Raw genomic sequence first — 15,838 nt, 5'->3', positions numbered from 1 at the left:
CACGTCGCATATGCCAGCAACACAACTCTAAGTAGCTACAGAGAGACTGATTAAGCAGTAAGAGTGAGTTACCCAGAATTAAACACAGATCGGCCACAACTATTATAGGTAAAAATGGAATAATGTCACTCTTTCACTGGCTAATATGATCACTTCACTGTAGGTCATTAGTCGCTCAATGAACATTTCATTAAACAGAGCAGGAATGTTTAAAACAGCGTGTTCAAACATCCTAGTTTTATTTTGAATGCTCACATTACTTCTTACTTTGCAAAAACACAAAACTAGCAGGGTCAGAATTATTAGCGTCACTGATGCTAACAGTCAGCTGTGTGTGGTCTCTGTTGGATAACAGCCTGAACCGAGTAACCCCAGCCTATTCTTCTTTTGCAAAATTCTCAAGCACCTCCAGATTTGACGATCATCTTTTATGGAGCTCGGTCTTCAGTTCCCTCCACAGATGTTCAGCAGGCTTCAGGTCAGGACTTTGTGCAGGCCAGTCAGTAATGCTCATTGTGAGCTGGTTTTTCATCGCCTCCTGAAGGAGCCACGTCTGTTTTGTTTTGTGGTTATGTTGGAAGACAAAGTGAAGACCCAAGCACAGTTTTGCTGCTGACTGCTTGATGTTTTCCTTCAGGGTTGTCACATTTTCTTTCTTCATGTTTCCTTCCACTATGAAGCATCCTCACCGTGTTTCACTGTGGGGACGAGGTTCGCTAGGAGTTGGTTGTTCTGGGGTCTTTAGACACGTCTCTCACTAGTTTTCTGTCCAGTCTTTGAGATCTATTCCTTCCAGTCTCTGCCAGGCTTGTTCTGTACTGTCTGGCTGTCTTTGAATGTATCGATGATCCTTCTCACTCCACTTCTTGACACCTGGAAAATTTTTGTTAATGTTGTATTTTTAGCTCCAGCTTTCTGAGCCTCAGCAAGTCTTTTTCTCAAGTCTAAACTGATTTCTTTTGGTTTTGGCACAATGTGTCTGTGTAAGTTGAAAGATAATCCTCAGTTTTAACTTATTTCACAAGTTTTGTGGATTTAAAGTTAAACTAGATCATTTGCACAGCTGTGGCTTAATAAAAAAGTATTTTTTTCAGGACGGGTTTGATTACAATTTTGTTGTTCTTGACAATAAGATTCTGAAACAGAAATAATTTAGGCTTACTTAAGAAAACTAGTATGTTTACACATGCCATGTTGAAGTTTGAAAAGTTTTAACCCAAATTTTAAATTTTAGCGGATGAATGGAGGGAACATAACAGGATGTAAAATATTGGTCATTACATTTAAAGATGTTAGAAGGATCGTTGTGCTTAGTCTTTGGACTCACTGACCCATTGATCCAATCCTTTGTGAGCAGGTTTTCTGATGTTTGACAAAAATCTCTAGTAAGTGTCATTAGCATCAGCTTCATGTCAGAATTATTGGGTGTAACAGATAGAAAAGCTCCCACAGTCCCTTTATCAGCCCTCTGAAATATCAAAAGATGCATTTGAGTACACAGCATGTTTACAGGTTATCGTGTCAGTGTTACGTAGTTGTTATCAGTCCTTAACACACTCATCTGAAAAACCCCATTATACGTCATGTTGCTTTGACTCGGTGTAGACACAGATACAGGATGTGGAACAGTTTGGATAATAAGGACTTTAGTGTACATTTTGTTCCCACTGGGATTTTATTACAGCTAACAACAATACGCACTTTACATTCTGAAAGCCTTCCTTTACTCTGACATTTGGGCTCTGAATCAAGAACCGTTAAGTTTGTACATGCTTCTCTGATGGTGAACATCTGTCAGCGTATGCTTATGTACTCGGGCTAACAAACTGCACCACAGAAAGTACACTATGTGTACTTTCAAAATGCATTTCTTGCAAAAATTTAATTTTTGTCATATGTACATCATCTTCATCACAGTCTCACTTTTTCAATCACATGACATTTTACTATGGTATTCTGGTTGTGCTTTTGTGCAAGAACACGTATTTTAAACTGGCCAGACTGCATCGAGATGGGATTTTAGTGGAGCCGAGTGTAAAATGAGGATCTTTCAGTGCAATGATGTCATTTTGCATGCACTGAAAGTTTTCGTGTCACCCTCACTGCACCTCATCTTTGGGATGACTGTGTATTCACACTGTTAGAGTCCTGTTAATGCCATCATATTACAACAACTTTAATCTACATCTGCTTCTGCTCAGACGGTACCTTTTTAGGGACCAGGAACCAGTGGGGAATGTAGACAATTTAACTTTTAACAATTTTACTTGAGTGAAGTATGTGGAAAACCCCCTTTATTTATGAAGAGTCAACAAAATATTTGCAAAAACACAAAACTAGTTACAGTATCATCATGCAAGGACACAAAGACAATTTTTAGGTATTTTGAGATTTATAAAAACTTGGATGAGACATCTAGAATGTCAAGGCTTGGGAGGAGCAGATATAAGGGCGCATTTCACATTTGATTTTGAGGAAATCAACATACTTTGGGTAAACCATGTGGAGCGATTCTCACAGAATCATAAACACAAAAAACTTGCTGTGCTACAAATTGAAAGACATCACCACTGTCGTGAAGGTAAATGCTACTAATTAGTGAACTAAATGACACATTCAGAATACTTTATTAATCCCTGAGGAAATTATGTGGTTACACATAATTAATGTTAATTAATGCAAATCAAATTAATTTGATTTACATTAAAATTAATGTAAATGTCAATGAAAAGGTGACAGGCATGTTTTCTGGAGTGCATCTTGCCAAAACACCTAGTGTGACAGACCTCATTCCAAAAGGTTGGACAGGATGTGAGATTGAACATTACACAACTTTTTATTTATGTCTGTTCCCAGAGGCCATTGTTGAGTTGTGGGCAGTACACCATCGACAGCTGGAGTGCATCTAGGATCCACCATACATGGAAATTTTTAGGTGTAGGCTGAATTCCAGTGTTTTTGTAACCCAGTGTTAATTTGGTTATCTAGCGGGAGGGGCTATGAGCTCACGTGGCTTGTAGCTGTGCCAGAGAACAAGCTGGGGTGAGCTAGCGGGGAATATCGCCTTCTGCAGTAGCCTTGAAAAGGACTATTGTTCGTTCTCCTGCCAGACGCTTCGCTGCTGTGCTGCCTTACTGCTGTGCTGCCTCGCTGCTGTGCTGCCTTACTACTGTGCTGCCTTACTGGTGCCATTAAAGGACAAGCGGCCGCCATCCCTTCATCCATCCGGACCTTGATTATTTGGACCGAAGTACTCACACACACGCCCGCACTCAGTGCCATACACTCTCTTTATTTTGCTGGTGTAGAATTAGGAGGGGATGTTTTTCTCATTATCATTTAATATTTTAATATGCCATTATTAGTTCATTAGAAGTATATAATCAGCTTTGCATTAAGCATGAATTGAAGTTTTTGATCTTACATTATTCTTTGCATTACAGTGATGGTGATAACTTTAATTTGATCTTTCTTACAGGTATCAGAATAATAACATGATTTTCCATTGCAGATGTAACCATGATCATTCCATACACATTGCAGTTTGTTGCTCATTTTAGAGTTGTGCTCAAGGTAATTAAAGGTTAAAAGCTACAGCCAGCGCGAGTCTGGCTGATCTATGGAGGGCAAAGGCTTTGAGCTTGGGAGGCCGCACGCGCTTACACAGCACTTATAAGATGTCATTCTTGGTGATTTTGTGCTTAGTCATGTTTTAATATGTTTTAAGTAGAAGTAGCTGATCCAGCAATATTCATTTAATATTATATACTTGATTTAGAGCAATACACACTGATGGTCTTAATAAATGAAAGAGTCCTTGTAGTTGCCATGTTGTGTCTCAGCAGGGTACAGACGGTTCCAGGAGAAGGGGGGCAGTTAGCGTCTGCCCTCGGGAAGGAGACAATGTTATTCTTTGTGTTAAATAAAATTGTCAACATTGATTGTATTACACCTGTCACTACGCATGAGGGGGCGTTCTAATACCCTGATTTCATAAAACTATGGAAATGTGTTTTTTGAGATGAGATCTGAGACTGTCTGCATACAGTGTCCATCTCCCACGTGTGTGATCATTAAATCATCGTTTGACTCAACCCGACCGGACCAGTGTTGTTATTGTGGGTTTTTCCTCTGGTGTCCATCTCCAATATTTTTGAACCATAACACTGGCCAGCTAATACCATTTGTTTTTTTTGTTTTGTTTTCATTCACAAAGACTATCCAAAGACATTTTGGTTATTGTCAAATAGACACTCTTTGATTACGGACTGAGGAGGTTGTGGTGTTACAACCCCAGGACTGAGAAAAAGGACTCTTTACATAATATATTCACTTGTCTCCTGGTTAGGAAAAGTGACTATTGATGGAAATATTTTTCTTCTTCTTGTCTTTGTTTACATTGTATCCCAGAGAAGTTTTAAGTTGTTCAGGTTGAAACATTTGCACTTAAAGTCGGTTAAGTTTCCTTTGATATATCAGTGTCAAGCTGATGTTTAAGAGGGTATGTTAAGGACAGATGTGCTCCAGTCCATCAATCCTTTAAAGTGCTGGATACCGATGGTAAATTGCCATCAGACCCTAAATAAATTGTCCTCTGCTGTTATCCATATTGCTTCTCTCATTCTTTGGTGAGTAGACGTATTGGTTACATTTTCTGACAGGATGTCAGGTAAAAGGTGTATTGTGTATATTTGTCTGTAACAAGTTAAGCATGTGATCGTGTTATCATTGTCATTAATTTGATGATTATGTTTAGGTCCCCACCGTGCAGCACAGCTTTATCGCTGCAGTGTGAAGCTCTGACAGGAGCTCGGTGCTGTATTTGGTTGTCAGGGATGAAACACAGGGTTGTCTCTGCGAATGCTTCAACTCTAACTGTTTGGAAAAACTGTTGAATCTAAACTTTGATTGTGTCCTCTGTTTTATGTTACTTGAATTTTCTTTTAGATGTACATAACTTTAATCATCAGCTGTAGTTTTTAAATGTACTTTAGAAATAAACTTGACAGATAATTATGACATTTTTGGTTTATTTTGAGTTGGTGTGCTTGTGCTTTCCTTGTGCCATTGTTGATAATTTAGTTCAGCTGGGTCTCGTTCTACATGGCTGTCTGCACTTCCCTGAATTTCCCTCTGTGTATACTTCAGTTGCCACATTCTGTATATACTAGAGATGGCACGATACCACGATACCACCGATATAGTGTATTTTTTAATCATTAAAACAGTTTTTTGAATATCTTGCTGCATTTTATATAAGTTCATTCTCAAGTTTAAAAAACAAAACACTAAAGCTATTCTGTTATGCCTGTATGCAAAAAACACACTGCACTCAAAATATTTCATAGTTCAGCAATACTGATCAATCTAATAAACTTAAATCCTCCATCCTCTCTATTCTGGTATTTTAAAGAGTACTTGGCAAAAACATTAAACAGCCAACTGAAATAAATTTTTCTAATGTTTAAAGTGTCAGGAGGCTTTTAAGAAACTGAGTGGAAGGACTTGCTTCTTGGAGGACTTTGAGTCACCAAATACATTTCTCACTTCAAAAATGATGTGTTCAATTTATTTCTAGAAGCTCAAAATCATCTGCAAGTATTCAGGCCTTTATTTTTACCTCAGATACACAGCTAGAAGCTGCTCCTGTTCCCTGTCAGTCAGTTCCCTAAAATTACTTCTCTGCCTCCACAGATGTCTTCCCAACTCTGCTAACCAAACCTCAAACTGCCCCACTGACATCCTGAAAAATGCACGAAAGCGGTCATGGTACAGATTTAAACTCCTGGATCAAATCTCACCGGCGTTCTTCTTGTGAGAAAGTGAACCCAAAAACTCATCCCAAAAAATTCTGAAATTCTTGTAGTCTTTTTGCATAAAGCTTAGTTTTTGTTTTGTTTTTAATGCTCTGAAATAATCTGGGGTGCATAGTATTGTGTACATGTGTGGTCAACTTCTAAATTCTGCCAAGATTTAAAATAGTTCAGTGCTTGCCTCATCTCCTACAACATTAGTTTCCTGTTTGCTATGGTCACACCTCTCTGTTTTCATCAAAAACTGTGTGCTCAAGGGGGGGAAGCTATAAACAACTGAAACGTAAAGCTTGCAGAAACACAGAGATGAGATGAACAGACTTCAAAGTCCAATACAGCACTATATGTACACGGAGAAGGGGGAGTGGAGAAAGCCGGGGATAACGAGACACAGGTAAACTAAATTGAAGGGTGAGCCAATGAAAGGGTAGCTAAAATCAAGGCACAAGGAAAATGCAGGAAACCACATAAACAAGTAAACCAAGAGTCAAATAGAATATTTACATAAATAAAACGAAAGTCCAAAAACTTAAAAACACTTGGTCAAATCACCCAGGACCGTGATATACTATGCTTTTGACTCCATTAGGTGGCGTAAAAGGAGAAATCGTCAGCTGGATAATTACTGGATTTCTACCTGAATGGTGTTTGAGCCAGAGAACAAGGATCAAACTCAGGCTGGTTGTTGCCACATTCTTTATTTTTTTTTGGCAGAAAGTACAACAATAAAGATAATTGTAGGGCCTCTACAATATATAGTGCCTCAAAGCAACTTTTGGTGTGAATTGGCACTATATAAATAAAATTGAATAAAGAAGATGGAGTAAAGTACTGTTGCTCTGTGTGTCTGCTGAACACTGTCCTCAAAAACAATGTTCAGCATTTGGTCGGCAACTGGTCATTCAGTCGTAGTCAGCATGGAAACCACTCTTGCCCTCTCGTGATTCTGTTCGCAGCCAATCTTACTTCTTACACCACTCATTAGATTTGTCACCTGAAGTTACCTAATGAGTCCAGGACATGCCGATGGAGGCTTCACCTTTGTATTTGGATCCAACTGATCTGCGTCTGCGAGCTGCTGTATTACAATTCTGGATGTTCAAACAAAATACAACTGAATTCACTTCATGTTTTCAGTGTTATGCTGTGAGTGTAGTTAAATGAGGATAAAAATGTACAGAACAATATAATCTAGTAATAAACAGGTGTTTAGTTAGAACGTAACACATGCACCTGCTTTACTTAAAGCACCAAAATGATTATATATGACCATATATGTTAATGGTGTGCTTTGGAACAATGAATAGATGGTTAGGTTTGTGCATAACAAATCAAGCCCTCCTGTAACAGGTGGGATGAATAGGTAAAGCTTGCTATGAGTGTTTGACAGCGAGGCCTACCGGTATGCAGCTGGTCTCCTCTTTGGGACACAGGTGGAGTTTGCAGTGCAGGTAGACTTCACCAGAACCCCCAGTGAACCGGAACATGTTGAACGAAAACAAGGTGGAGGTTCCCAGTCCGTTTTCCTCCACTGCCACTGTCAGGTCAGCAGGGTTCGCACAGCTTTTCATAACCACGAAAATACACATTATTGAGGAGCTGATAAAGGTGATCAAAGTGAACTTATGAGTGACTCTGAGTATCTCTCACCGTTAATGATCAGATCATGTCTTGGACTGCTGGTAGGTGATGCCTGGTTGGTTGCCCAGCAGGAGTCCCTCACCACAGTGACCATGCTTCCATCCAGCCCATTAGTCTCCAGCTCTACCCAGATCCTCTGGTTCAGTCTCAAATCACTGTTCAGCTGCACAACTTGTGTCCGCCCAGCGTCGGTGTAGGCCTTGATAATCAGAGTGTAATTCCAAGCTCCACATGAGATCTTCTGTGCAACGGAGCTGCAGAATGCACACATTTGCACTGTTAACAATGCCCACATTTTAACAAATATTCAAACAATACCTAGCAGCCACTACAAACCAGTCTCTGATTCTGAAGGTTGCAGTGTTGATGTTCGGCTGACTGTGAACACAGGAGAAGTCGATCTGGACTTGGTCGTTGCGAGTGATGACGTCAAAAGAGTAATTCTGGCTCCTGATGGTGTTCTTATAGATGACGTAGCTGTTGTTGGTCTGCAGGGTCACATAATCAGATACTGGGCAAGTTCTTCATTGTTTCATCTTTAACATCTGATACTGTTTAAGATGTTGACTGACTGGTATAAACTTCAGATGACCAAAAATTTTAGAATTCACAGAGATCAAAGCTTAAACAGCAGGAGATGAAACCCACCGTGACCACCGTCCCACAGCTGTTGCTGCTGTTGAAGCTGAAGGTCACCATGTGGGTGAGCTTGTCCACCTGACCCCTGCAGGTCGGGTCGTTGAGGTGTAAGGCAGAGTAATTGATGTCTTTGTCCTCCAGGAGACAACCGACCAGACTGAGTGAAGCAGAGTTCTCCTTGCAGACCATTGGATCACCTGAACGTCACAATATCAGTCAGAAAAATCATAGTTAGAAGTTTTCCTCCATTATTCAGCCCTGTTGTCATGGTGATGTCACAGCTGTTGTACCCAAAGAGTTGTTTGCTTGGTACTTGGAGGCAAAAATGTCCCGACAGAAGCAGCGGGTGTCACCACCGACCGTCTTCTCACCACAGAACTCGTGATCGCTGCAGGTCCTGTCCTGACAGAAGGCCTCAGAGGCTACAGAGGAACACACTGATGTATTATCCTGAAAACATGGGAGCTCTAAAAAGCCACAGTTCAGGTCTTTAACAAAGGAGAGCTTATTAATGTCTTATTAAGGTCTTATTAAGTTCTTACAGCAGCCGGTATTTGATGTCCAGCCATCCAGAGCGTGGTTGTGTAGACTGCAGGCTCTGGCGTAGGCCTTCAGGAACTGACAGTTGAGTCCGTCCACTGCAGGATATTTACACAAAGTGTCGGTGCAGGCGGTTATGTAGGGCTCTGGGTCAATGTCAGTGTTACAGGAGGAGAAGGGCGCCTCCTTCAGGAGATTACAGCTGTACCACAGACAGAAGAAGAAGTTGAAGACAATAAAATAATAATCTGTAATCAGATGTGCTTATCTTCCATCTATCCTGCAGTCACATGTGATGTACCATATAATTTAGAACAGAGATCAAGGTACAACACAGATGTTTCCTGCTGTGTGGATCAGTCTGCTCACCGTTCAGTCACACTGGTGCAGTTGATCGTGCTGTCAGCAGTCTCACTGTACTGCATCTCACAGCTAGGGGGCGACAAACAACAACGTTCAGGCTCATTCATACAAACAGAATATCTGCAACATCAGCAGCAGCAGCAGCAGCAGCATTTAGAGGGACTCTGAGCTTGTGATGAGGTCTTACCTGGTGGAGCTGTACTCAGAGAGCCTCAGGTCACTCAGAGAGCTGCTGCAGTTTCCACACAGACCCTCCACAGATGAACCAGCAGGTCCTGCACAGGATCAGGACAGAATGAGTCAGATCAGCATCAATATTCAAACTGGACGAACACAGAAGAATAAATAACAGCACAGTTTACAGTTTACATTACATGAATTAAACTTTAACTTCTGTACCTTCTAAGAGGATCTGTGCGGTGTAGCCGTCAAAGAAGACAGAGATGTTGAGGTTGGAGAGCAACAGGTTGGCAGTGACTCCAGTTTGGTCCTTAGAGAGCTGCACACCATGAACCAGCTGAGGCAAACTTTCAAGGGTCAACATGGAGTCGTCCAGCTGCATCACAGCAGAGACAAAGTGGAGGAAACACTGAGTGAAACATGTCAAACACACAAACAGGCTGATTTCACAGCAACAACCACTGAGTTCAGCAGCTCTGAAAGAACTGCTTCTAACAGCCCTGAGAAGAACGATGCGAGGAGACACAGCAGTTTCTTTGCATAACCTAAACTTGCACCACTGACCAACAATCGACCGAATTGTTATGACCATTAATTAATTGCCATGAGCACCATTGAGAATCGGGGAATGGCTGCAACAATGTACATGGCAATATGGTTAAAGATGTACCCTTAGCTTGCCTGAGGCAGCTTACCCAAACTCTCCCGCCTTGTTCCAGATGAATATGAACACCTGGCCCATCTAGACGCAGTATCACGCGTTCCAAAAAGCTCACATCTTCACGACGGCCGTCTCTGAAATTTGCCACGAGGTACAGGTTTGGGATTGACGGAATAGAAACCAGAGAGTAAGCACACCGATCCTTGATGAAGTTGAGTTGGCCGTGGACTTTGATGACAGTTGGGCCAGTCACATTACAGGTGGTGTCCACTACACAGCTGATGGAAGCAAAGAAGAAAACAATCAACCACTAACCTCATAAGCCGCTGATGAGGAAGAGACCAAATACACAAAATAAAAATAATTAATTAAATTACATTAAAAAAATCCCTTAACGCGTCAGATCTTTCTTTAAAATATAAATGGGGTTATATTCACGTGTTGTTTCCTTGACAACGCTCCAGTGGACCACAGCCAATGGTTTCAAGGACTGCAGTTTCAGAGCAGGTGAGTTTGGAGCAGGTTTCTGGATCAGCGCTCACCACAGTGTCAGGTTCATATGCAATACCTGAGAAGTGATGGACGGTTTACTTTAGTTTAAAAACCAACAAGAGCAAGCAGAAAGGCACAGCAACATCCCAACGTCAAAGTAATGAGCCTGAGATTCACCAACCTAAGTGTCTGCATCCACTGATATCTTGTATTGTATTCTTGTACACTGTAGTCACTTTGATACCACTGATGTAAACTTCCAAGTCCTAAGCAGAACCACACAAAACTCATGTTACACAGCAAAATCTCCAGTGTTAAATTAACACTGGAGAGTGTCTATATGGGTGCACACCTCTGAGTGTTAAATACAACACTGTTGAGTGTTAAATTAACACTTTGACAGTGTTATATGTTTAAAAGTAACCTAGTCAGTTTTGAAGATTAACAATGACTCGATTATCAACAATATCTGGTATGAATGTGTGTGGATGTATGCATGTGACTGGACTGTGATGGACTGACGACTAAAAGTTTTAACTGACTTGATACTGAGACAAAAACGGTACTGACTTTAGGATTAGTAAATGTCCACAAACAATTCACCCAGCCTGTAAAAGAAGGGTGGATGTTTTGTCTTGCTTCGTTTTGTTTTTGCAGGAACAGAAGGATGACAGAGACTAAAGGGGGAGGCTGTAGCTTCACATGAGTGTGAAATGCAGACTTAACCCTTTGGTTGCTAATTTTGAGTTACTGATGTTTGCATTAAGAAAATTGTGTTTTTGTAGCTGTGTTTCGATTAATGTATCACATTATATTGTTGGGAATGTTAAATGCTAAAGTGAAGAAAAGGTTTGATTTCACTCATGACTGAACGTGTTATTATTAACCATAGCAGGCCACTGTAAAGAGTCAATTAACTTTTATAGAGGAAAAAAAAAAAAAGCCAAAAAACCCTCTATTGAGGTCTGTGAATAACAGGGGAATGATAGACTTGTCACACTCAAAATGGAGATATGTAATAATAAACACTGGTCCCCGTCTTTTAGGTCCTTTCATTGAAATAGTCAATAATTCAGAAAAGTACAGATATAACCGACAGGGGCATGTGCTGAGGGGTGGTGCTGCACAAGAACAAGAGCAAAATAAAGAAAAATATTGTGTTTAGCTTTGAGAAATTCAAATTAAAACGTACCATTACACTCAGAGGATCAATATGAAATTCGATATATGCTAATTTTGTGTGTGAGTACATGACTGATAACTGTTCTGTCCTGAGCTTTTGTTTTTACAGCACCCACTTGACCACACCAACAGTTTCTCGCCACCAAAAGGGGGTACTTGCAAAGAATAGGGAGGAATATCATCAAAACTGGGAAAGGTAAGCCCCGAAGGGGGTGATAACACCATAACTTTCACTTATGGTCAAATTCTCAAAATTTGACCCCAAACTTGAAAAATTCTTCAAACATTTAGAGACAGAGTGGATAAACATAATGTCGCAAACCACATAAGGATGGAGCATTGGAATTGATAAGATGGTGAAATAACACGCAAGAAAAATATTGACCATGTTGATTATGTTTATTCCAGTGTACAGAGATTGGCTAATCTGACCAGGAAATGTTATAAAATGGATTGTCGGAACAGTCAGCATTAAAGTCACCATTGACAGTCCAGACCAAGGTTATTATCGTTAACAAAAACTAACGAAATAACGAAAACTAGAAGTGAAAAAACATTTTCGTTAACGGAAATAAAAAAATAAAAAAAAGGAAAACTAACTAAAACTGTAATGAGTGTTCACAAAACTAACTAAAATTAACTGAATTTATAGCAAAATGTGTTTCGTTTTCATTGATGTGTGTGTGACATACGATAGTCAAGGGTGAAGATGAAGTTTAGTTTCCAGATTTTTTCTTGCTGTCTCATTATGCCAGAAGGTGGCAGTACGTTAGTCGTGTCATCTGTGTTGCTGCCAGTGTTGCCAACTTAGCAACTTTGTCGCTATATTTAGCGAGTTTCAGAATCAGAATGTCATGGTCCCCGTGCCTGCCCAGCCGGCCTCACAAGGCTACACTTGTGTTTTTTTTCTCTTTCTCCCCCTATCTCTCTGCCTGGGCGGAGCTCACAGCTGGCTCCCGCCCTTGGCTCTCACAGCTGTTGGCGATCAGCTGATTATCCGTCTTCTATTTGAGGCTGGGTCACAGATCCTCTCATCGCGGGATGATTGCGCTACTGACGTTAGTCTACCTTTCCAGCTCCCGTGGTCTTACACCTTTATGCCTTCGTGATTTGTGAGTGATGTCTCCCTTTCCCTGTTCCAGCTTATCTTCCCGGACCTGTGACCTCCCCGCGGTACGAACGTGTGTGAGGACGTGAGCGAGCGTGAGAGAGAGAGAGCCTTCCCCTAATCCCCTGGAACCCTGAATTTCCCATCACTGTATATATTATTGCACGGGTGTGTAAATAAATCGTGTTCTGAGACATCAACCTGCTCTGCGCTTGAGTCCCTGCTTTCAGCTCGTGACACAGAATCAGAATCAGAATACTTTATTGATCCCTGGGGGAAATTATTTTTTGTTACAGTGCTCCATTTTAAACCAACATTAAGACAAGACAGACAATACGCTAACTAAGAATAGTACAATATATACATATATATACATACATACATACATACATAAGTCACTTATAAATAAATAGTTGGAAAAGAAACATGTGTAGTTATAGCAGCAAACAGTGTGTTAAGTGGATGCGTTGTACAGGGAGATGGCCACAGGCAGGAATGATTTCCTGTGTCGTTCAGTGGTGCTTTTCGGTAATCTCAGTCTCTCACTGAACGAGCTCCTGTGACTGACCAACATGTCATGGAGTGGGTGGGAGGTGTTATCCAACATTGTCTTTATCTTGGACAACATCCGCCTCTCTGACACCACCTTGAGGGAGTCCAGCTCCATCCCCACAACATTGCTGGCCTTACGGATCAGTTTATTAAGTCTGTTGGCATCTGCGACCCCTTTCAGACCCCTTAGCTAAAAAAAAAGACGTGAAAGCGCGTATCACTTTTACTCTCAACAAGCAGCGGGTGCTGTAACGCACACCTAGCGATGTTATTTCTCTCTCCAACAACTTAGGTTACAATGAGATTAGCATGACCAATTATGCAAATTAGGCGATGACGTCATTTAGCGACTTCTAGCGACTTTTAGGACAACCAATAGCGATTTTCCTTACTGAGGAGTTGGCGACACTGGTTGCTGCTCCGTCCACGCGCAGACTCAGGTCAGGAAAAGTCGGGAGAAAGCGCCAGAGTCCAATTTGGGATTACTTTGAATATGACTGTGTTTTGGATAAAGGGACATTTCTAAAGGGAAAAAACTCCCACAAATCTTAAAGTGCACTTGAAAAGCTCACACCAGAAGGCTAACCTAGCTTACCTTGAGAAGGTAAGGGAGCACACTCAACCCTCTTCCCCAGAAAACAGAAGATAACCCCAGGCAAGGCAGCGTGATGCATCCCGAGACAACAGGACGGGGACATCTACATAACTGTGTGAGTCAATTGCCTTCAAAAAGTTTATCAATTCACTTGAACCAAAATTACGAACACCCGGTGCTGCAAGAGTTAATAGTCTCAATACCCAAGGATAAGCAGAAGAGCATGACTGATATGATGGAACGGGGATTTCATTACACTTAGTTATTGCAAACACAACTAAAGCTATAACTGAAACTAATCAAAACTAAACTGAAACTAAGGATTTTCAGAGAAAAAATAGAAACTAAACTAAACTAGCAAACAATTGGTAAAAACTAATTACAACTGACAGGAAATTGAAAATCTGAAGTCGAAACTAAATAAAAATAAAACTAATGAAAATTGCAAAACTATTAAAACCCTGGTCCAGACTAAGATGGCGTTGGACATCTTCAGGGCGGAAAAGTGTTGGTGTGACCAAGGTGTGGTTTGGCTTGTTGCATATATGTTTCAAGATGATACAGCTCTGGATGAACCAGTCATGTTTAAGCACTCTAATTAACAGATTGAAAATAGTGACATTAAAGGAAGAGTATGCAGCGCCACCCTGTCAGACGCCAGTGACGGTGGGGCTCAGTGATTAATCAGGTGAGCTGCATTCATGGCTGAATCAAAACATAGATTCCCCTGCTGTGGTCAGTGAGGGGAAAACAGGGGGAAGTGAAATTAAAAGAGGCATGGATAAACGTTTATGTGTGAAGGTTATAAACGGGATAAAAGGGGGTGTTTTACTGTTATTTTAGCATCAGCATTATTATTACATAAGAATCATATAACAAGCATTGCATTAAACATTTATTGAAGCTATTGACATTACATTAACATTTGTTTTACAGTGATTGTTATAACCTCAGGTTAATCTTCTATTTACAGGTGTTAGAATAATCATATAATCTTTCATTGCAGGTGTAACCATGATCATTTTTATACATATTGCAGTTTGTTGCTCATTATAGAGTTGTGCTCAAGTTAATAAGGGTTAAAAGCTACAGTCAACGCGATGTTTGGCTGATCTATGGACTGGAGTGACTTCGAGCATAGAAGGCCGCACGCGCTTACATAACACTGATATCATGCTTTTCTTTGTGCTCTTTTATTCAGTTACAGTGGGGCAAAAAAGTATTTAGTCAGCCACCGATTGTGCAAGTTCCCCCACCTAAAATGATGACAGAGGTCAGTAACTTGCACCAGAGGTACACTTCAACTGTGAGAGACAGAATGTGAAAAAAAAATCCATGAACCCACATGGTAGGATTTGTAAAGAATTTATTCGTAAATCAGGGTGGAAAATAAGTATTTGGTCAATAACAAAAATACAACTCAATACTTTGTAACATAACCTTTGTTGGCAATAACAGAGGTCAAACGTTTACTATAGGTCTTTACCAGGTTTGCACACACAGTAGCTGGTATTTTGGCCCATTCCTCCATGCAGATCTTCTCGAGAGCAGTGATGTTTTGGGGCTGTCGCCGAGCAACACGGACTTTCAACTCCCGCCACAGATTTTCTATGGGGTTGAGGTCTGGAGACTGGCTAGGCCACTCCAGGACTTTCAAATGCTTCTTACGGAGCCACTTCTTTGTTGCCCGGGCGGTGTGTTTTGGATCATTGTCATGTTGGAAGACCCAGCCTCGTTTCATCTTCAAAGTTCTCACTGATGGAAGGAGGTTTTGGCTCAAAATCTCACGATACATGGCCCCATTCATTCTGTCCTTAACACGGATCAGTCGACCTGTCCCCTTGGCAGAAAAACAGCCCCATAGCATGATGTTTCCACCCCCATGCTTCACAGTAGGTATGGTGTTCTTGGGATGCAACTCAGTATTCTTCTTCCTCCAAACACGACGAGTTGAGTTTATACCAAAAAGTTCTACTTTGGTTTCATCTGACCACATGACATTCTCCCAATCCTCTGCTGTATCATCCATGTGCTCTCTGGCAAACTTCAGACGGGCCTGGACATGCACTGGC

General features: G+C 40.9%; 1 protein-coding gene and 1 long non-coding RNA gene across 2 annotated transcripts; one reads left to right on the top strand and one right to left on the bottom strand.

The window, feature by feature from the left end:
• Positions 1–7,735: 7,735 nt before the first annotated feature.
• LOC145423453 (alpha-tectorin-like) lies at positions 7,736–10,396 on the bottom strand. The gene is made up of 9 exons (XM_080295950.1): positions 10,380–10,396; positions 9,872–10,115; positions 9,396–9,552; positions 9,184–9,271; positions 9,003–9,065; positions 8,636–8,835; positions 8,384–8,515; positions 8,103–8,290; positions 7,736–7,942 (listed from the first exon to the last, which is right to left on the bottom strand). The coding sequence occupies exons 1-9, from the start codon at positions 10,394–10,396 to the stop codon at positions 7,751–7,753; spliced, it is 1,281 nt and encodes a 426-aa protein (XP_080152076.1). The 3' UTR covers positions 7,736–7,750.
• Positions 10,397–11,629: 1,233 nt separating this feature from the next.
• LOC113012457 (uncharacterized) lies at positions 11,630–12,819 on the top strand. The gene is made up of 2 exons (XR_003270699.2): positions 11,630–12,569; positions 12,654–12,819. It is a non-coding gene; the product is annotated as an uncharacterized LOC113012457 (long non-coding RNA).
• The last annotated feature ends 3,019 nt before the right edge of the window (positions 12,820–15,838 follow it).

Source organism: Astatotilapia calliptera, chromosome 3 (assembly GCF_964374335.1).
Source record: "Astatotilapia calliptera chromosome 3, fAstCal68.1, whole genome shotgun sequence".
NCBI lineage: Eukaryota > Metazoa > Chordata > Actinopteri > Cichliformes > Cichlidae > Astatotilapia > Astatotilapia calliptera.
This window is presented reverse-complemented; position numbering and strand designations above follow the sequence as displayed.